Source organism: Amblyomma maculatum, unplaced genomic scaffold (assembly GCF_055883805.1).
Source record: "Amblyomma maculatum isolate TAMU_Amacu unplaced genomic scaffold, ASM5588380v1 scaffold_19, whole genome shotgun sequence".
Taxonomy (NCBI): Eukaryota; Metazoa; Arthropoda; class Arachnida; order Ixodida; family Ixodidae; genus Amblyomma; species Amblyomma maculatum.
This window is the reverse complement of record NW_028146744.1, coordinates 8,703,235-8,725,114: the sequence shown is the minus strand read 5'-3', so window position 1 is coordinate 8,725,114 and position 21,880 is coordinate 8,703,235. Positions and strand designations below refer to the sequence as shown.

Below are 21,880 nucleotides of genomic sequence, written 5' to 3'. Positions count from 1 at the left end.
GCGCCGTACCGGCTTGATGAAAATGTGCGCCGATTTCGTGACACTGTCACAACGACCCGTTTGTAAAAAGCTTCTGCGAAGTCGGAATAGGAGATGATTGCAATAAGACTGTATAACTTAATGATGACTGACTTCAATGTAAAGGTAGCCAAGAAGAAGACCGAGAACCTGCCAGTAGTTGAATGTGGCGTACGCTCTAGAAATAGCATAGGCTCGCATAGTTATTAGACAAGGTCGTGGAACAAAATAATTTCCAGGTCATGAGTACCTTTTTTAGTCAAGGCGAAACCTGAAAGGACATTAAAAATATCTCGATGGGGGTGGGAAAAATCAAATAATGTGTTGCACGCTAAATTTCATATTGCAAGCTGCTACCAGGCGGAAATGCATCAACTGGGTTGACGCCACCTGTGCTCCTGAGCTGTCCTTCGAGCAGACCAATGCAGTGTTCTGCAGCAGAGCTGGTACTTCCCTGTGTCTCCCGCCGTCTTTATTTGGTTCTTGCAGTGACCGTACGTTGGCCACTGCCAGGAAAATGCGCTAGAAGATGTAGTGCTCATAAGGGATGAAGGCTCCATTTATACTGGTCTTGCGAAGGGGAAGGCTAAGGTAAAAAGATGTCATTGCAGAGCAAACCCTTCTCTTCACGAGTGGGATGAGATTAGTGTAGACGCAGCGTAAGGTTATTTCAAATATATCATTATAAATTGCGCAGTAAAGGTTCGTGGTAAGGCATCGCCATGTGCAGCTGATAAATGGTGAACTATGGAAGGAGACTAAAGGTTTGACACTAGAACTTCAAGTCATCACGGTGTACAATGCAACAGAGAGGGTAGCACTGGCAGAGATATCCAAGTAAATTTATAAGCGTAAGTTTACCGAGATGAAGGAGGCTTCCACGGGTAAATGTGAACATGCTGTAAACCCCGATGGTAGCCCTGAAGTTCGCTAGGTCTACTACGACACAACCTAAAATCGCATATATTATATAAGCGACGGGAGGGCAGCCATTGGTAATAGGGATAAGAAAGGTAACGTAGCGAGCTCCTTTGCCCACCACAAGCACAAGCAATTACAAGCATTAGCGTAAGCAATCAGGGCGATAAGTGAGGAGCAATAGACTTTTAACCTATAAAGAAGAACGAAATAATGAAATTCCTAAAAGATATGAAGAAGAGGAAAGCAGCTGTCGAGTGTGAGTTAATTGCAGATATGAAGGGCGATAAGGCGATCGTGCAAGAAAAACTGGCTACCTTCTGTATGCGCAGTGTATTATGACATCGAGCTTAACAGAGTATTGAAAGGGAAGAAGTATTATCATAACCCATGAAAGATATGATCTCTGACGTCAAATAAACGATGCAGGCCAATCTGTTTGCTGTATCGTTAACTATAATATGTTTACTAAGGTAAAAGGTAATAATATTAGTAGCATTTTTCACATAAAATAACCAAAGGAACATGCTGGCGTCTGTAGGGCCTACTTCATAACAGGTCATGCTCAGGGTACTAGCCAGATGATGCAGAAATGCTCAAAACGCAGAAACGTAACTAATTCATTTTATTGCCTGCCAACACCACTGGATAGCATTTAACTCACTGGAAACCTCAACAATCATGGAAGCACTGCAGAACGAGTTACTGATGTTCTAGCTCGAATCAAGAACAGATCGGCATGAACAGGACACGTAAGGCGAATGTCAGGTCTAATTGTCGTTAAGAGCAACTGATTGAATTCCGAATGAAGGCTTTTTGAGCGGGGGACAGGAGAAAGTTGACATCGAAGGAGATTACGTAGTTGGCGGGTATTATGAGTTTGCCACGCTGGCATGGTTTATAGATATTAGAAATGTGGGAAAAGGCCTTGCCCTAATGTTTATGTACTCAGTATATAGATATTAGAAATGTGGGAAAAGGCCTTGCCCTAATGTTTATGTACTCAGTATGACTACGAGTACGGGGAAGCTTATTTTGCGGGACCTCAAAAGTGAATGCACTGGTTGCTGTTGCATACTTTCCAGGCATGTCGAAGCGCTACTTTGTTTAACATCACTAGCAAGCGTCCTCATGCCATTTTTCATGTTTGCCATGCAAGCGGCAGTCCAGTATATAACAGTCGCATGGCTCACACTTTGCAGTGCTCGACACACGAGCTGGAAAACCTGGCTTCGAGCGCACCCGCGGCGCCCGCTTTTTTACGAAGGTGATAGGCAAGAAGCCGTGCTCTCTGCGATGGTGCTAAATAACCACGACGGTCGCAATTACACGCAGCCTTCCGCTGCACTGTCTGTACAAGCCTGATTCACTTTGTGAAGTGCCCGCATGTGAAAAGATTTGCACGAAACATCACTTTTTTGACTAAACATTTTCAGTTTATCAGCGCACTCTTTATATCAATAGCATCATCGAATAGCTTGGTGCTCTTCTGCCAGAATTAGAAGTTATTTGTATCGGTGATGGTGGCTTCGAACATCTTTAGGAGCATGCTATTATAGCTGCTGCAGAGAAGAGAGTCTGGGTGGAAACCTGGCGAATACCTTTACATCAATCATTTAAGATTAGCAACCTAACCATTACACAGTTTCGACGAAAGCGCTTTGAATCAGAGCAAGAAATGTTAGACTATCTATTCCAACATTAATGTAAATGATATTTCAGTTACCTCCTTAACGGCGTCAATGTTGCACCGACTGCCATTCTCGCTGTGCTACCACAGCGTCCGCTATAAGCACCACAGCATTTTGGCCGTATTAAACCTTGGTCGATCTTTGCGCTGAACGGCCACGCGTGATAAAGGTTTCCATAATAATCGCCTCTTCCCTTTCCGCTTGCAGCCAGCGACCAAGGCCTGGCGCACCGTCTTGCCCGGAGCCAAAGGTCGCTTGCGGGCCGCACGCGTGTCCATGAGCGCAATGAAAGCACCGGTGACTTCTACACTGTCGACACCGACCACCACCGCCAAGGGCGCCTCTGGAGAGGCGGGTTGGTCTCGAGAGTGCGGCGTGCTTCACGGAATTAAGCTTGGAATATTTCCCGGGTCCTGCGGCAGTGTCTTTAGTACGCTCGCGTAAGTAACCTTTGACCAGCTTCTCTCTTCTGCGTCTATTATAAAGGCGCGCCTATATGGTGCTCATAATCTACTTTGGGCGAGGGCAGAAGGGTACCCACGTGCCCCCCCCCCCCCCCTCATTTTATGCAGCTTGGCAAAACATTCACCCCAACGTGACCGATCAAGGCGTATGTAACACAAAACTACAGGGGAAAGGCCAGCCTGCGTAGAAAACGAGCGAATTGAACCAATAAAATTTGAAAAATCCCCGCAGTATTGTTATTGCGATCTAGAAGTACACTATAAGAACCAGCACAGTATTACAGGCCATTATAGCGCAAGATATCACGTGAATTCCGATAGCTGGTGGTGCAAATACAGGGGCAAGCAAATAGCCGAAATTATTGAGGTTTCAAGTGAGGACACTGTGTTTGCAGCGGATAACAAATAAATCGAGAACAGCAATAAGCAAAAATAGACCATGTACATTCGTACGTACTGCATCTTTTTCTGTGTGGCGTCACAAGGATTGGTAGGCATGGTGAAAGCTTCAAGGAGGCACCTTTTTCATTGGACTATACACTCACTAAGTCATGAGGCACGCAGATATGGACAAAACAAAGTCAAAGCCTCGTTGCCGTTGATGCCCTCGAGTTCCGGTATCCACATGATTGTGTGCTTCATGTTGGCCGTCTTTTTTCCTGCTCCATTATTCGGTGTGCCTGCTTGCATACGCGCCCCAGGAGGAACGCACGACAGGCCTTTTGCGAATCGCTCAGTATTATGTGCTTTCTTGGCTGCTGACGTGTTTAACTGCAAGGGCGATTGCAACTTCCTCTGCATCTTCTATGTAGTTATTGGTCTCGATCGATGAGCTGGTCACCTCTCTTCTGGTGTGGTCAACTGTGGTGGTTACCGCCGCTTTTCTCCCCAGATATGGACTGGCGTCTACATAGAGTATGTCGCTATTGTTTCTGACGACGTTGTTTTGTATATGGCGACTTCTCGCTTTTCGTCTTTCACTGTTGTGTAGGGGGTCTATGTTTTGGGGGAATTGGAAGGACCTGGTATTCAGCTCTGCTTTTGGGAGTGAGTGTTTCTCTTAGGGGGTTAGTTTTCTTGTCGATGGGTCGTCCCATGATGTTCAGTAGGTGTCTACCAGTCCGACTTTGTTCTAGTCTGCGTTCTTGGCAGACCAGGATTGCTTCTTTGTGTTCCACATACAACCTAGCTCTCATTAAGCAGGATATTTAACCATGGTATATAGTATAATATCCGAAAATAGATTCGGCTTTGAGGGGTAAAAACAGAATATGATGACACGCATTTGAATTAATATGTTCTAATTATATTAAAAAATGTCACCAGGTCGCTTAAATTTTGCTAGAAGCGATTGTGGAGAACATTGTGCTTGCGCTCATACAACTCTCCTATAGAGCAAAGAGAACAAAATGAGAGCATTTTTAATAGCCTTCATGCATATATTAACCTGTGAATTACCTTGACGTGTCTTTACGATAAAACAGACATGAAACGTCTTTTTATCGAGCGGGATATAACAATTTGGCAGCGCACTTTTACAAATAACTAAAACATTGAGTTCTTCTTATTCGATGAAATTCTGTCACTTACGTTGCAGGTAGTGTGAGTTGAAATATCTAGTTCCTTATAGCTGCCGGTAATACCATCAAAAGAGTTGCCATATGAAAACGCTTTCAGAAATTCATATCGTTGCCCTCTTTTCATGCGCTAGCATATAGGCCGGGTTGTTGAACAGCGTTGACTGTTATTTTTTCTTATACATCGCACTCTCTCGTTTTCATTTAAATTATTCAGTCACTACAGCCACCCACCGTAGCCGTGCACTCTTGAGGCCACGGCGAAGGAAGCCAGTGCAGCTCTTAGCAGGGTGATTCTAGCAGCAATCGGCTACAAAAATGCTTAACTACTCTCCAGCCATAAGCCAAACTATTTCTATGCCCACGCGAAGCTTACGCTTGAGTAACATTCGCATGCGCGAACTGGTTTTGAAGGCAGCGTCGCTTGGCGCTGTGCAGGCATGCCGCGTTTTTGCCTACACCCCACGTCGCTGCCTATCGCAGCGCAACCTTTGTTTACAAACATGACACTTGTCTATTCGCCGCGAGATCGACCTAGAGGTGGCGCCACCGTGTGGATCGGCAGCTGACTGCGCTAGCGGAAACGCACGCGGCGTATGTCTGCTTCTGAGTTTACGGTGGGCTTGTTGTCGATGAAAATGTGTCTTATGCAAGGCATTAGCAATTTACTGTTTAGTGTGTTCCAACATTGCAGAAAAAAAGTCCGCGGAGTTTGCCAGTCCAGCAAAAAAAAAAAAAAAAAAAACATGCGCGGATTATAGCAAACCAAGGCACGCAACCGCCGTCTTTTAGATTTACTGGCATCGCTTTGCACATTTTTTTTTGCGTGATACGGAACTCACATGCCTGATACTTGGGCCTGAAAATGTCATATCGCCTTTTCAACAGCGTGCCCGTATCTTATACAAATGAGACAGGAAAATTTAATGTCAAGCCCACGGAGATGCAAGGTTCGTGCTCTGACCTGCAGTATACTTTAGAATGAATAGAGGCAGCCTAGTTCATTATATCGTACTTGACTCGACGGTTAAGCAGGTTAAATGTAGCCCTGACAGCGTACTGCCCGGCGGGTAGCCGTAGACTGAGTGGACATCAACTCTGGCTAGACAATCAGGCACAATTGTATTCCCCAAAAAATGAGATTACGCCGACACTGTACAGGAAACATGGCTGCACAGGAAAGCTGACTCCTCCCGTGCAGAGCGGTGAGTGGATGGAGTTTTCCGGGCTCACGAAAAGGCGAATGCTTCTTGCGGCAGATAATCATGATGTTGCACTGTAAAATGACTCTAAATGATTTCCTGAAACCGAGGGAAGTATAAGGAATTTATGATGTGGGTGAGGTTTATAAACAGTAAACCAGTAGAGTAATTATTTTTTTTCTATGACAATGAATTTCACGATGAGACGCTTTTACACCATCGTCAAAATTTAGGACAATCAGCGATTCATTTTCAGTAACGTTAAGTACAAGCTACGAATCAGTAGCTGCGAAGACATCGTAAAAACTGCGCTTGGTCGCTGTCATGTTCTGGCAAGGATTTTTGAAGGCTAAAGATTTCTCTATCATTGTAATTATTATTGAGCAGTGACTTGGGGCAGTTCAGGCGGCGGATATAAAACTGCCCTTGAAATGGAGTTCATCTTATCATGTGACTATAAATATGCATTTATTCCCAGACTATACACCGATGATTAAGCCCGTATGAAGCTATTTTACTCCCCTTGTCAGAAACAACCAGTTTGCTCGAAATACAGCACAGTCGAAAAAGGGTTCTAGTGATTCTAACGGGCTACTAGTGTACATTGATCGATGTGTATTATGTAATATTTAGTGTAATAGGTACTGTGAAGATTTGTTTCTCAAACGTTGAAGCATTTATCAAAAGCGAAATGTGCTCATTACCACTGTTACGGATGCGCAGAGTCCTTCAACAGAAAAAAAAAGAAATGGAATGCATTTGTGGGTTTAACGCAACATGCAACATCGACTATATGACGGATGATGTAGGGGTGGGCCTCAATGTCGTTTACCACGTGGAATTGTTTAACCTGCAGTAAAATCCCACAGCCGAAGAGAGCCTTTCGAAACGGCCTGGATCGAACCCCCCGTTTCCGAAATCATCAGTTGAGCGCCCTACCACTGAGACACCGCATAAAAAGTTTAACAGCAAAAAAAAATAATAATAATAAACTCAGACAACTCTATCGTGGATGTATAGAAGCACAGAGTGGCTTGTTCAAAGTGGATTTTGCTATGCAGCAGTGTGTGGTCTCATGTTTCAGTAATTTCGTTATTCCAAACAGAAACGAGAGTATACGATTTTTGAGCATTTGCATTAAGTTGCATTGACGGCAGCAACCTGTTTTGCTTTCACACGGAGCCCAACGATAGCAGCGCTTCGTTTCAGACACCGCTTCAAAGAATCTCAAGCGCCGAAGACTGCGACTGATGGTGTCCTTTCCAGCGTGACATACTCGATATGGACAAGTACATATATATTTTTAATAGAGCGTGGGGTAATAGCCTGCTGATATTTCTTTTGCAATAAGCAGATATATAAGCAAAAGCGCACAGGAACCGTGAAACAAACAAAAAGCACTCTTGTGCGCGCTGCACGCACGCACGTAAATCACTGCGGGCTGGCATGCGACGCAAACAAGCATCCACACTAGGCAGGTTTCGCCGCTATGCCACTAGGTGGCGACTCTGCTCGATCTCGAGGCCAATACGCAGGAGACGAAAGGATATTGGCCTTTGTACCTATCGTGTGGCGGGTATTGCTTGCAGTAGGAGTGAGGGGTGCGGGGTGGGGTGAAAGGGGAATTCGAGAGATGTGTGATTGGTGGGGCTGAAGTAAGCCATTCTCCATGGTATTGCCACAGTGGCTTAGTGGTTAAGGTACTCGATTAGCGAAATTAGGGATGCGGGATCAAACTCTGGTCGCGGTGGTCACTTTTGATGGAGGTGAAAAGCAGGGTTCTCGTGGGCTGTGCGATGCCAGTGCATGTTAGAACCCCATGTGGTCGAAATTTCTGGAGCCCTCTTCTACTAAGACATTTGTCGTAGCCTGGATCCCGAAACCAAACCATTCTCCATAGGACAGGTACAAAACCCAATTGCTTTACCTCTCGAGCCGATTGTTCGCTATGGAGCCACAGAAAGTTTTCCACGAGTATAATGATGCTGGGGCCATAGTGCTTTAAGGTGCACTTTTATAAATTATAATTGCCAAGAAGGTTGTTACTGAAGGCCATATTCATGTCTTAACATGGGGTGAAAAGTCCTGGTTGTAGCTCTGTTTCATGCTAAGTTGCTCTGATAACATTTCTGATACAGGCTGCAGCTTTTGGTATTTAAACTATTGTACTGATTGAAGACAATGCATTCTATACAGATAGTCATCTGGTTATCTTTGTTTCAGGCTGCATACTGATGTTGGTGTAGTAGGTGTACGTAAATTTTTTTAATTCTTGTTTAGCATTGTGTACTAATGTCTTCATGCCTAGGCCAAACAGCAGTGAGCCTGCTCTTCTGAAGGTGTCGTGCAAGGGAACCACCGATGTGCACATTGGTGAGATCCACCAGTGTGACATTTTCATCAGCCTCACAGACAAGTTCCACAACCCAATCAAAAAGGTGAGTTCTTGTTTGGGTAGTGGATAGGAAGCCATTTGCGGCAATGATTTGTCATGTTGATAGCAACATTGGTGGCTTATGAGCACAGTTAGCCTTGAATAATTCAACCATGGTAGGCACCATGTCTTGTTGAAACATGCTGAGCTTGAACCGTCAGGGAGCTTTTCTTTTCTAAGCATAACTGCCAAACTTTCGGATTCACCGAGAAGTGCTGTTTTCTTTTTTTACTGAACTTTCTGGTTTTATGACCCCTGCCCTATGCGTTGTGATAATCAAGTTTCTTTTGCTCATGTAAGAATAGTTTTGGCAAACCGGAATTTGCATATTCATCGTAATCAACGGCACCACCATCAACAGTCGCATTAGCAAGATTGGAATCATTGCCTAAGTTGTATTTTATATTTGCTGTTGCAGTTACTTGCCTGTACGTTTAGGGTTAGCTAGGCCTCCTGTTCATGGTAGAAGAAAATAGCGCAGGAGAGAGCTCTAAGAACTTCAGAGCGTGACCGTATGAATACACTGAGCGGCAGATTTGCAGGAAGGAAAAAGAACGACCACAACGCCAACACGAAAAAGATGCCATTAAGAGTTAAGATAGGCCAGCCCGTGGTGAGACAACGAAACCAAAGGTACGCTTGCACATGAAGCCCCTTTGTCTCGTATGTAGATGATTACCTCACAGAACATGCATCGTCCCTTGCTGACATCGTGCCTAAAAGCAACTTGGCGCTGCCTTGTCAATCTTGTCTGAATTGAGTTCCGCTCTTTGAACAGTGCGTCATTTTGAAATGTTACCCTGAAAAACATACTAGGGAAATCTTTGAAGCACCTATCATCGCCCGAAAAGGGGCTTCATGCGCTCGCATATTTTCTGTTTCGTTGTCGCGCCACGAGCTGGCCTATCTTAACTCCTAATGATGAGCATGACATTTTTGAGTTGACGTTGTGGCTCTTTTTCCTTCCTGCACATCTTTCTCTCAGTGTATTCATGTGCTCACGCTTTGAATACATTCAGTCGTTAGTCAGCGCTCGTGTTGTGTCTACTTCCTTGCCGCATCTCCTGCGCTATTTTCTTCTACCATGATCAGTCACCAAATGGCCAAGCAACACACTTTGATGTAGGCCTCCTGTGTGCACCTGTGCATGATGTAAAGATGCAATTCTCGTGTGCGTAAAGTCGTGGCACCTCCAAAGCCTTAGAAGTGATATCTGCAAACGGGTTTGTGATATTGTGCGTCTTAGTTTCCATTTTTCTTGATGGTGGGTGAAACGGCGGATATTTAGCATTTCGTGAAATTGAAACTGTGATGTCAGCATGTTTTTCCACGACAAAGGTGACTGGAAACTGAAACTATAGCTGAATTTTGCTCATCCATGCGCAACACACCCCTCCAACATCTGCTGTTGTTGAATGGCCATCAATTTGGAACATACATTCTGCAAAACTACTCAGACATATTTTTGGCGCTAACAGTGCCTGCTACTGCAAGGTATGTTCAGGACTCAAGTTTTGTCTAACCCCTCTTCCCCACACACTGGCCCGAATAAAAAAATCTCCCGTTTTCAGTTTTTCCAGCCTGGAATGAGTTAATATAACGCTTGAGTAACAAAAATGTCAGTTTAAATCAACCGGAGGCTACTATGACTGTGTTGGAATGAACAAGACTCCACTGTAGTAAAGACAAGCCTAAGGTTGTGCTTTAAGCCTTATCTCGCTCTAAGATAGGTTGGTGCTTGTTTCCCAGCCTTCTGCTGTATACGGTTTGGTTTTGCAAATCCGGTTTGCAGTGGCTTGTATCTGTTTTAGAGGAGGCTGTGACCTTAGCTTGTTAGGATGCTTGTAAATATAGACGCCAATTTTTGTCCGAAAGAATACGAGTGCGTTCCTGGTTACATAAAGATGCTCTGGAAGCATGTGATCCTCTCAGGTTGCCGCAAAGATTGATTTTAATAACCGCCGGACAAAGGCCCCACTTTTCGAAACCCATCGACAGTGACAGTGCATGCAGGTTAATAACATGACATTACCAAACAACTCTGACATAGTCAGAGCACTGATGTCATAGAATAGCTTACCTTGTCCCATCCCAAGAAAGTTCTGTGCTTCTGCTCACTTCTCATTATAAATAGCCTTTCCCAGTGTCCGCATTGATTGGTACATGTTAACATTACCTCATTCGATTCCACAATCGGTGCATTTTGAAGCTCAACGTAACACATCAGTGAGTAGTGCTAGACCTGCGAAAGCACGACAGGCACAGGGATATGTTTCAAGGCTTTCCTCATGCTGAAGTGCAACGCAAGGCTTGGTAGGCATAAAGCACATGCCTGGAGTCGAGGGCTGGACTCACTCACTTCATTTTATGCTGGAACCTTGAACCTGAACCCAATCAGTGTGCATTGCCGCAGCCGGGCTGTCTATGAAACTTTCATACTTAGAGCCCAGAACCGTGCGCATTCTCTGCACCAGCAGTTAGCAGGTGACACGTGCGCGAAAGCCTCACCTGCACGCCGCACCAGTCCCCGTTTGCGAACCGCCAACCAATTCTAGCAAGGAGATGCGGAGTAGCAAGCACCGGTGAGCAGATTTCCTCTGCCTGCAGCAGGTATCACCACGCAGCAGTGTCTGGGCATTGATTGGCTTGATGCAGTTCGCGTTGGTAACAGAGGAGACAACACAGCCATGGTATCAGGACTGCCTGCTACACTTGGGCACCAACCTTAGTCGTAGCTAGGCCTAGCTGGTTTTACATTACAGCAGACGGGCTTTTGGAACGAGCCAACACCCAAATAAAGCCTGGACATTTATCACCTCTTTGCTAGGAAGCCCTCCTCATAATAAAATAAAGTTATGCTCAATTTTCGTGACGCCTTCAGCAAGCGCAGCAAGTAGAATCGAACGGGGTAGCAGCAGCAAAGTGGCTATGGGAGAAATAGCTTGCTTGTGTCGTTTAATCACTACTACCAGCACTTCAGTATTGGCCAATCATCTTCATTATTTATTCGTTATTATCGGTCCTGTACACAAAGGCTTGTTATGTATGTGACGAAATTATACTTCAGTCAAATCTCGATATAAGGAATTCTGCGGGACCAAAAAAAAAATTGTTTGTTATTTTTAAATATCGTTGTAATGAAAAATCTGCGATTATAAGCCAGTGGTCAAACTTAGGCATGAAGATAACGTACCTTTGCAGTGAGCGCCTGTGTCGACAAGCAAAACCTCAAATACGAACTTCAAAAGCTGATTCATTTGCATAAATTATTTTTTTTCTCTGCTGAGTGCAGCAAACACGACCACACACTGCATAACACCACTAAAGCACTTTTTACTATGCACAGCACCTTATCGGGTGTGTGATTGCACCGAGCGATGAAAGTTCAGACTTCGTCCATGTGGAAAAAAACTAATATTAGAGTTCGATATGACCTCATCTTCAGTGCTTCCTGAAGTTTGAAAATCTTGTCTCGGTGTTTCAAAAAGATAGCTGCAGCTGTCGGGCTAGTCGTCTGTAGAGGCCGATTCCCTTCGTTCCTCGGCAGTATAGCTTTGTTCCTATCCTCTTGGCACTTCGCTGGCTGCAATCATCGTCAGATCTCGTAGAGACTTCGCAATAAGGTAATCCGCAAAAAAAAAAAAAAAACCATCCCGCAGTCGCGAGTGGCACAAAATAATGAGCGGCCAACGGCACACAACAAAGAAAGAAAAAAGGCTGCCGGTTGGGCATGCTGGCTACTGCGTAATAAGCCACAGCTTTGTGGTGGTACTAGGAGCTGGCACTAGCTATGCTGATGATGACAGCTACAGCCCACGGACCATACACAGAGAAATGGTGGTTTCTGTTTCACGCGAGCGTTACGAGCTGCGGCGCTGTTAGGTTTAGCTGAGTTCATTTACTGATGTTCCTAGATTCATCATCATCATCATCATCATCATCATCATACCCACTGCAGGGCGAAGGCCTCTTCCATATTTATCCACTTAACCCGGTTCTGTGCTAGCTGCATCCACTTGACCCCTGCGAACTTCTTAACCTCATCCACCCACCTAACTTTCTGCCGCCCCCTGCTACGCTTTTCTTGCCTTGGAATCCAGTTTGTTACCTTAAGCGACCATCTGTTATCCTCTCTTCGCACTACATGTCCTGTCCATGCCCATTTCTTCTTCTTAATTTCCACTAGAATGTCGGTAACTTCAGTTATTTCTCTGACCCACTCTGCACGCTTCCTATCCCTTAATGTTACCCCTACCATTTTTCGTTCCATAGCCCTCTGGGTTGTCCTCAACTTAAGTAGAACTCTCTTGGTTAGCCTCCACGTTTCAGCCCCATAGGTGAGTACAGGTCAGATGCAACTGTTGTATACTTTCCTCTTGAGCGATACCGGTAAGCTGCTAGTCATAATCTGCGAGTGCTTGCCAAATGCGCTCCATCCCAATCTTCTTCTTGTTATTTCCTTTTCATGGTCCGGATCTGCGGTTACTACCTGTCCTAAGTAGACATATTCACCTACTACTTCCAGTACTTCGCTACCTAATGTAAATTGCTGTTCCTTCCCGAGGCTGTTGAAAAAAAAAAGTAAAAAATGCCTCTGTGACAGACTAAATGATGGTCTGACAACTGCTCTTTCTCTTTTTTTGTGTAGGCATATGTGAGACCTAAGCAAATTGCATTGATGTTGGCATTGTATGTATAGGTTGCACGGCAGAGTACAATCATTGCTTTATTCCTTCAGCCCAAAGGTGGGATTCTTTGTTCTTTTAGCCCAGGCAGTTGATGAACTGCAATGCTTGGGCACCTGCAATCTTGTGAAATGTTAGGAGTAGACAGCATTCGTGACTGAGTGCGTTGCAATGGTGTTAGAGTTGTGTCATTACAAGGGTTGGCTGCATCTCTCACTTAGGCAAAGTTTTGAATGTTGTGCTTTCTTTATGCATAGTTCTTTCGCGCCATTGCCATTAGTGGGAACCATGCGAAGTACTCAACTCTGAAAGGTACTGTTTGAATGTATGCATTTGTGTCGACATGGTCTTGTGCTCATTGCTGTGCATTTGTTGCAGCTTCTGAAGGCCTATATTTGTGACTGCGGTCTTGTACCTTCACCTTTCACAATTTTTTTCTTCCCCACTTTCTTTCCATGATTCTAGCTACATGTCGAGGACCTTGCAGAGCTTCTCATCCTAGCTGAGGGAATAGACTATGGAGACGTAGTCAAGTCCTTGGATCAGGTGGGTGCACTTTGTTTTCTTTGACGCAGTGTACTTTACTGCGAAAGAGCCGAGAAAAAAAAACACTTGCTGTATCATTGCCAGCCGGTCGCAAGCTTAAGCTTTCAGGGTCATCAGTGCAGTGCTTCTCACTGGCTAGGTGGTATCCATACGTGGTAATGGAAAGTCTGGGGAATTGTGTTTATTGGTGGAAATGGGCAGCCATACTTCAAACTGGAAATTTCATTAGTGAAAATCGTGTTCTCTGAACTGTGGATAGCAAAATTAACGGAACAAATATCGAAGTTTTGGCTCAGGTGCACATTTTTGTCAAATTATTTGCTTACGATGCAGCAAGCCGATGAAGAAAGATGACAGAACATGACCGATGGTGATAGTCATCATCATCATCATCAGCCTGATTATACCCACTGCAGGGCGAAGGCCTCTCCCATATCTCTCCACTTAACCCGGTTCTGTGCTAGCTGCATCCACTTGACCCCTGCGAACTTCTTAATCTCATCCGCCCACCTAACTTTCTGCCGCCCCCTGCTACGCTTTCCTTCCCTTGGAATCCAGTTTGTTACCCTCAGCGACCATCGGTTATCCTCTCTTCGCACTACATGTCCTGCCCATGTCCATTTCTTCTTCTTAATTTCCACTAGAATGTCGTTAACTTGAGTTATTTCTCTGACCCACTCTGCACGCTTTCTATCTCTTAATGTTACCCCTACCATTTTTCGTTCCATAGCCCTCTGGGTTGTCCTCAACTTAAGTAGAACTCTCTTGGTTAGCCTCCACGTTTCAGCCCCATAGGTGAGTACAGGTCAGATGCAACTGTTGTATACTTTCCTCTTGAGCGATACCGGTAAGCTGCTAGTCATAATCTGCGAGTGCTTGCCAAATGCGCTCCATCCCAATCTTCTTCTTGTTATTTCCTTTTCATGGTCCGGATCTGCGGTTACTACCTGTCCTAAGTAGACATATTCACCTACTACTTCCAGTACTTCGCTACCTAATGTAAATTGCTGTTCCTTCCCGAGGCTGTTGAAAAAAAAAAGTAAAAAATGCCTCTGTGACAGACTAAATGATGGTCTGACAACTGCTCTTTCTCTTTTTTTGTGTAGGCATATGTGAGACCTAAGCAAATTGCATTGATGTTGGCATTGTATGTATAGGTTGCACGGCAGAGTACAATCATTGCTTTATTCCTTCAGCCCAAAGGTGGGATTCTTTGTTCTTTTAGCCCAGGCAGTTGATGAACTGCAATGCTTGGGCACCTGCAATCTTGTGAAATGTTAGGAGTAGACAGCATTCGTGACTGAGTGCGTTGCAATGGTGTTAGAGTTGTGTCATTACAAGGGTTGGCTGCATCTCTCACTTAGGCAAAGTTTTGAATGTTGTGCTTTCTTTATGCATAGTTCTTTCGCGCCATTGCCATTAGTGGGAACCATGCGAAGTACTCAACTCTGAAAGGTACTGTTTGAATGTATGCATTTGTGTCGACATGGTCTTGTGCTCATTGCTGTGCATTTGTTGCAGCTTCTGAAGGCCTATATTTGTGACTGCGGTCTTGTACCTTCACCTTTCACAATTTTTTTCTTCCCCACTTTCTTTCCATGATTCTAGCTACATGTCGAGGACCTTGCAGAGCTTCTCATCCTAGCTGAGGGAATAGACTATGGAGACGTAGTCAAGTCCTTGGATCAGGTGGGTGCACTTTGTTTTCTTTGACGCAGTGTACTTTACTGCGAAAGAGCCGAGAAAAAAAAACACTTGCTGTATCATTGCCAGCCGGTCGCAAGCTTAAGCTTTCAGGGTCATCAGTGCAGTGCTTCTCACTGGCTAGGTGGTATCCATACGTGGTAATGGAAAGTCTGGGGAATTGTGTTTATTGGTGGAAATGGGCAGCCATACTTCAAACTGGAAATTTCATTAGTGAAAATCGTGTTCTCTGAACTGTGGATAGCAAAATTAACGGAACAAATATCGAAGTTTTGGCTCAGGTGCACATTTTTGTCAAATTATTTGCTTACGATGCAGCAAGCCGATGAAGAAAGATGACAGAACATGACCGATGGTGATAGTCATCATCATCATCATCAGCCTGATTATACCCACTGCAGGGCGAAGGCCTCTCCCATATCTCTCCACTTAACCCGGTTCTGTGCTAGCTGCATCCACTTGACCCCTGCGAACTTCTTAATCTCATCCGCCCACCTAACTTTCTGCCGCCCCCTGCTACGCTTTCCTTCCCTTGGAATCCAGTTTGTTACCCTCAGCGACCATCGGTTATCCTCTCTTCGCACTACATGTCCTGCCCATGTCCATTTCTTCTTCTTAATTTCCACTAGAATGTCGTTAACTTGAGTTATTTCTCTGACCCACTCTGCACGCTTTCTATCTCTTAATGTTACCCCTACCATTTTTCGTTCCATAGCCCTCTGGGTTGTCCTCAACTTAAGTAGAACTCTCTTGGTTAGCCTCCACGTTTCAGCCCCATAGGTGAGTACAGGTCAGATGCAACTGTTGTATACTTTCCTCTTGAGCGATACCGGTAAGCTGCTAGTCATAATCTGCGAGTGCTTGCCAAATGCGCTCCATCCCAATCTTCTTCTTGTTATTTCCTTTTCATGGTCCGGATCTGCGGTTACTACCTGTCCTAAGTAGACATATTCACCTACTACTTCCAGTACTTCGCTACCTAATGTAAATTGCTGTTCCTTCCCGAGGCTGTTGAAAAAAAAAAGTAAAAAATGCCTCTGTGACAGACTAAATGATGGTCTGACAACTGCTCTTTCTCTTTTTTTGTGTAGGCATATGTGAGACCTAAGCAAATTGCATTGATGTTGGCATTGTATGTATAGGTTGCACGGCAGAGTACAATCATTGCTTTATTCCTTCAGCCCAAAGGTGGGATTCTTTGTTCTTTTAGCCCAGGCAGTTGATGAACTGCAATGCTTGGGCACCTGCAATCTTGTGAAATGTTAGGAGTAGACAGCATTCGTGACTGAGTGCGTTGCAATGGTGTTAGAGTTGTGTCATTACAAGGGTTGGCTGCATCTCTCACTTAGGCAAAGTTTTGAATGTTGTGCTTTCTTTATGCATAGTTCTTTCGCGCCATTGCCATTAGTGGGAACCATGCGAAGTACTCAACTCTGAAAGGTACTGTTTGAATGTATGCATTTGTGTCGACATGGTCTTGTGCTCATTGCTGTGCATTTGTTGCAGCTTCTGAAGGCCTATATTTGTGACTGCGGTCTTGTACCTTCACCTTTCACAATTTTTTTCTTCCCCACTTTCTTTCCATGATTCTAGCTACATGTCGAGGACCTTGCAGAGCTTCTCATCCTAGCTGAGGGAATAGACTATGGAGACGTAGTCAAGTCCTTGGATCAGGTGGGTGCACTTTGTTTTCTTTGACGCAGTGTACTTTACTGCGAAAGAGCCGAGAAAAAAAAACACTTGCTGTATCATTGCCAGCCGGTCGCAAGCTTAAGCTTTCAGGGTCATCAGTGCAGTGCTTCTCACTGGCTAGGTGGTATCCATACGTGGTAATGGAAAGTCTGGGGAATTGTGTTTATTGGTGGAAATGGGCAGCCATACTTCAAACTGGAAATTTCATTAGTGAAAATCGTGTTCTCTGAACTGTGGATAGCAAAATTAACGGAACAAATATCGAAGTTTTGGCTCAGGTGCACATTTTTGTCAAATTATTTGCTTACGATGCAGCAAGCCGATGAAGAAAGATGACAGAACATGACCGATGGTGATAGTCATCATCATCATCATCAGCCTGATTATACCCACTGCAGGGCGAAGGCCTCTCCCATATCTCTCCACTTAACCCGGTTCTGTGCTAGCTGCATCCACTTGACCCCTGCGAACTTCTTAATCTCATCCGCCCACCTAACTTTCTGCCGCCCCCTGCTACGCTTTCCTTCCCTTGGAATCCAGTTTGTTACCCTCAGCGACCATCGGTTATCCTCTCTTCGCACTACATGTCCTGCCCATGTCCATTTCTTCTTCTTAATTTCCACTAGAATGTCGTTAACTTGAGTTATTTCTCTGACCCACTCTGCACGCTTTCTATCTCTTAATGTTACCCCTACCATTTTTCGTTCCATAGCCCTCTGGGTTGTCCTCAACTTAAGTAGAACTCTCTTGGTTAGCCTCCACGTTTCAGCCCTATAGGTGAGTACAGGCAAGATGCAACTGTTGTATACTTTCCTCTTGAGCGATACCGGTAAGCTGCTAGTCATAATCTGCGAGTGCTTGCCAAATGCGCTCCATCCCAATCTTCTTCTTGTTATTTCCTTTTCATGGTCCGGATCTGCGGTTACTACCTGTCCTAAGTAGACATATTCACCTACTACTTCCAGTACTTCGCTACCTAATGTAAATTGCTGTTCCTTCCCGAGGCTGTTGAAAAAAAAAAGTAAAAAATGCCTCTGTGACAGACTAAATGATGGTCTGACAACTGCTCTTTCTCTTTTTTTGTGTAGGCATATGTGAGACCTAAGCAAATTGCATTGATGTTGGCATTGTATGTATAGGTTGCACGGCAGAGTACAATCATTGCTTTATTCCTTCAGCCCAAAGGTGGGATTCTTTGTTCTTTTAGCCCAGGCAGTTGATGAACTGCAATGCTTGGGCACCTGCAATCTTGTGAAATGTTAGGAGTAGACAGCATTCGTGACTGAGTGCGTTGCAATGGTGTTAGAGTTGTGTCATTACAAGGGTTGGCTGCATCTCTCACTTAGGCAAAGTTTTGAATGTTGTGCTTTCTTTATGCATAGTTCTTTCGCGCCATTGCCATTAGTGGGAACCATGCGAAGTACTCAACTCTGAAAGGTACTGTTTGAATGTATGCATTTGTGTCGACATGGTCTTGTGCTCATTGCTGTGCATTTGTTGCAGCTTCTGAAGGCCTATATTTGTGACTGCGGTCTTGTACCTTCACCTTTCACAATTTTTTTCTTCCCCACTTTCTTTCCATGATTCTAGCTACATGTCGAGGACCTTGCAGAGCTTCTCATCCTAGCTGAGGGAATAGACTATGGAGACGTAGTCAAGTCCTTGGATCAGGTGGGTGCACTTTGTTTTCTTTGACGCAGTGTACTTTACTGCGAAAGAGCCGAGAAAAAAAAACACTTGCTGTATCATTGCCAGCCGGTCGCAAGCTTAAGCTTTCAGGGTCATCAGTGCAGTGCTTCTCACTGGCTAGGTGGTATCCATACGTGGTAATGGAAAGTCTGGGGAATTGTGTTTATTGGTGGAAATGGGCAGCCATACTTCAAACTGGAAATTTCATTAGTGAAAATCGTGTTCTCTGAACTGTGGATAGCAAAATTAACGGAACAAATATCGAAGTTTTGGCTCAGGTGCACATTTTTGTCAAATTATTTGCTTACGATGCAGCAAGCCGATGAAGAAAGATGACAGAACATGACCGATGGTGATAGTCATCATCATCATCATCAGCCTGATTATACCCACTGCAGGGCGAAGGCCTCTCCCATATCTCTCCACTTAACCCGGTTCTGTGCTAGCTGCATCCACTTGACCCCTGCGAACTTCTTAATCTCATCCGCCCACCTAACTTTCTGCCGCCCCCTGCTACGCTTTCCTTCCCTTGGAATCCAGTTTGTTACCCTCAGCGACCATCGGTTATCCTCTCTTCGCACTACATGTCCTGCCCATTTCTTCTTCTTAATTTCCACTAGAATGTCGTTAACTTGAGTTATTTCTCTGACCCACTCTGCACGCTTTCTATCTCTTAATGTTACCCCTACCATTTTTCGTTCCATAGCCCTCTGGGTTGTCCTCAACTTAAGTAGAACTCTCTTGGTTAGCCTCCACGTTTCAGCCCCATAGGTGAGTACAGGCAAGATGCAACTGTTGTATACTTTCCTCTTGAGCGATACCGGTAAGCTGCTAGTCATAATCTGCGAGTGCTTGCCAAATGCGCTCCATCCCAATCTTCTTCTTGTTATTTCCTTTTCATGGTCCGGATCTGCGGTTACTACCTGTCCTAAGTAGACATATTCACCTACTACTTCCAGTACTTCGCTACCTAATGTAAATTGCTGTTCCTTCCCGAGGCTGTTGAAAAAAAAAAGTAAAAAATGCCTCTGTGACAGACTAAATGATGGTCTGACAACTGCTCTTTCTCTTTTTTTGTGTAGGCATATGTGAGACCTAAGCAAATTGCATTGATGTTGGCATTGTATGTATAGGTTGCACGGCAGAGTACAATCATTGCTTTATTCCTTCAGCCCAAAGGTGGGATTCTTTGTTCTTTTAGCCCAGGCAGTTGATGAACTGCAATGCTTGGGCACCTGCAATCTTGTGAAATGTTAGGAGTAGACAGCATTCGTGACTGAGTGCGTTGCAATGGTGTTAGAGTTGTGTCATTACAAGGGTTGGCTGCATCTCTCACTTAGGCAAAGTTTTGAATGTTGTGCTTTCTTTATGCATAGTTCTTTCGCGCCATTGCCATTAGTGGGAACCATGCGAAGTACTCAACTCTGAAAGGTACTGTTTGAATGTATGCATTTGTGTCGACATGGTCTTGTGCTCATTGCTGTGCATTTGTTGCAGCTTCTGAAGGCCTATATTTGTGACTGCGGTCTTGTACCTTCACCTTTCACAATTTTTTTCTTCCCCACTTTCTTTCCATGATTCTAGCTACATGTCGAGGACCTTGCAGAGCTTCTCATCCTAGCTGAGGGAATAGACTATGGAGACGTAGTCAAGTCCTTGGATCAGGTGGGTGCACTTTGTTTTCTTTGACGCAGTGTACTTTACTGCGAAAGAGCCGAGAAAAAAAAACACTTGCTGTATCATTGCCAGCCGGTCGCAAGCTTAAGCTTTCAGGGTCATCAGTGCAGTGCTTCTCACTGGCTAGGTGGTATCCATACGTGGTAATGGAAAGTCTGGGGAATTGTGTTTATTGGTGGAAATGGGCAGCCATACTTCAAACTGGAAATTTCATTAGTGAAAATCGTGTTCTCTGAACTGTGGATAGCAAAATTAACGGAACAAATATCGAAGTTTTGGCTCAGGTGCACATTTTTGTCAAATTATTTGCTTACGATGCAGCAAGCCGATGAAGAAAGATGACAGAACATGACCGATGGTGATAGTCATCATCATCATCATCAGCCTGATTATACCCACTGCAGGGCGAAGGCCTCTCCCATATCTCTCCACTTAACCCGGTTCTGTGCTAGCTGCATCCACTTGACCCCTGCGAACTTCTTAATCTCATCCGCCCACCTAACTTTCTGCCGCCCCCTGCTACGCTTTCCTTCCCTTGGAATCCAGTTTGTTACCCTCAGCGACCATCGGTTATCCTCTCTTCGCACTACATGTCCTGCCCATTTCTTCTTCTTAATTTCCACTAGAATGTCGTTAACTTGAGTTATTTCTCTGACCCACTCTGCACGCTTTCTATCTCTTAATGTTACCCCTACCATTTTTCGTTCCATAGCCCTCTGGGTTGTCCTCAACTGAAGTAGAACTGTCTTGGTTAGCCTCCACGTTTCAGCCCCATAGGTGAGTACAGGCAAGATGCAACTGTTGTATACTTTCCTCTTGAGCGGTACCGGTAAGCTGCTAGTCATAATCTGCGAGTGCTTGCCAAATGCGCTCCATCCCAATCTTATTCTTCTTGTTATTTCCTTTTCATGGTCCGGATCTGCGGTTACTACCTGTCCTAAGTAGATATATTCGTCTACTACTTCCAGTATTTCGCTACCTAATGTAAACTCCTGTTCCTTCCCGAGGCTGTTGAAAAAAAAAAGTAAAAAATGCCTCTGTGACAGACTAAATGATGGTCTGACAACTGCTCTTTCTCTTTTTTTGTGTAGGCATATGTGAGACCTAAGCAAATTGCATTGATGTTGGCATTGTATGTATAGGTTGCACGGCAGAGTACAATCATTGCTTTATTCCTTCAGCCCAAAGGTGGGATTCTTTGTTCTTTTAGCCCAGGCAGTTGATGAACTGCAATGCTTGGGCACCTGCAATCTTGTGAAATGTTAGGAGTAGACAGCATTCGTGACTGAGTGCGTTGCAATGGTGTTAGAGTTGTGTCATTACAAGGGTTGGCTGCATCTCTCACTTAGGCAAAGTTTTGAATGTTGTGCTTTCTTTATGCATAGTTCTTTCGCGCCATTGCCATTAGTGGGAACCATGCGAAGTACTCAACTCTGAAAGGTACTGTTTGAATGTATGCATTTGTGTCGACATGGTCTTGTGCTCATTGCTGTGCATTTGTTGCAGCTTCTGAAGGCCTATATTTGTGACTGCGGTCTTGTACCTTCACCTTTCACAATTTTTTTCTTCCCCACTTTCTTTCC

General features: G+C 44.6%; 1 protein-coding gene across 6 annotated transcripts in view; it reads left to right on the top strand.

Annotated features, from left to right (window-relative positions):
* LOC146171642 (uncharacterized) overlaps positions 1 to 21,880 on the top strand; it is a 39,467-nt gene that overhangs the window by 6,955 nt on the left and 10,632 nt on the right. For all 6 annotated transcript variants that reach the window (XR_014702827.1, XM_084586423.1, XM_084586421.1 and 3 more), the window contains exons 4-10: positions 2,835 to 3,067; positions 8,179 to 8,308; positions 13,455 to 13,535; positions 15,144 to 15,224; positions 16,833 to 16,913; positions 18,522 to 18,602; positions 20,205 to 20,285. Coding sequence is in view for 5 of the 6 variants with exons in the window: in XM_084586423.1 (XP_084442549.1) it covers positions 2,835 to 3,067; positions 8,179 to 8,308; positions 13,455 to 13,535; positions 15,144 to 15,224; positions 16,833 to 16,913; positions 18,522 to 18,602; positions 20,205 to 20,285 (768 nt within the window). In the remaining variant the exon portion in view is untranslated. The remainder of the gene's footprint in view (positions 1 to 2,834; positions 3,068 to 8,178; positions 8,309 to 13,454; positions 13,536 to 15,143; positions 15,225 to 16,832; positions 16,914 to 18,521; positions 18,603 to 20,204; positions 20,286 to 21,880) is intronic.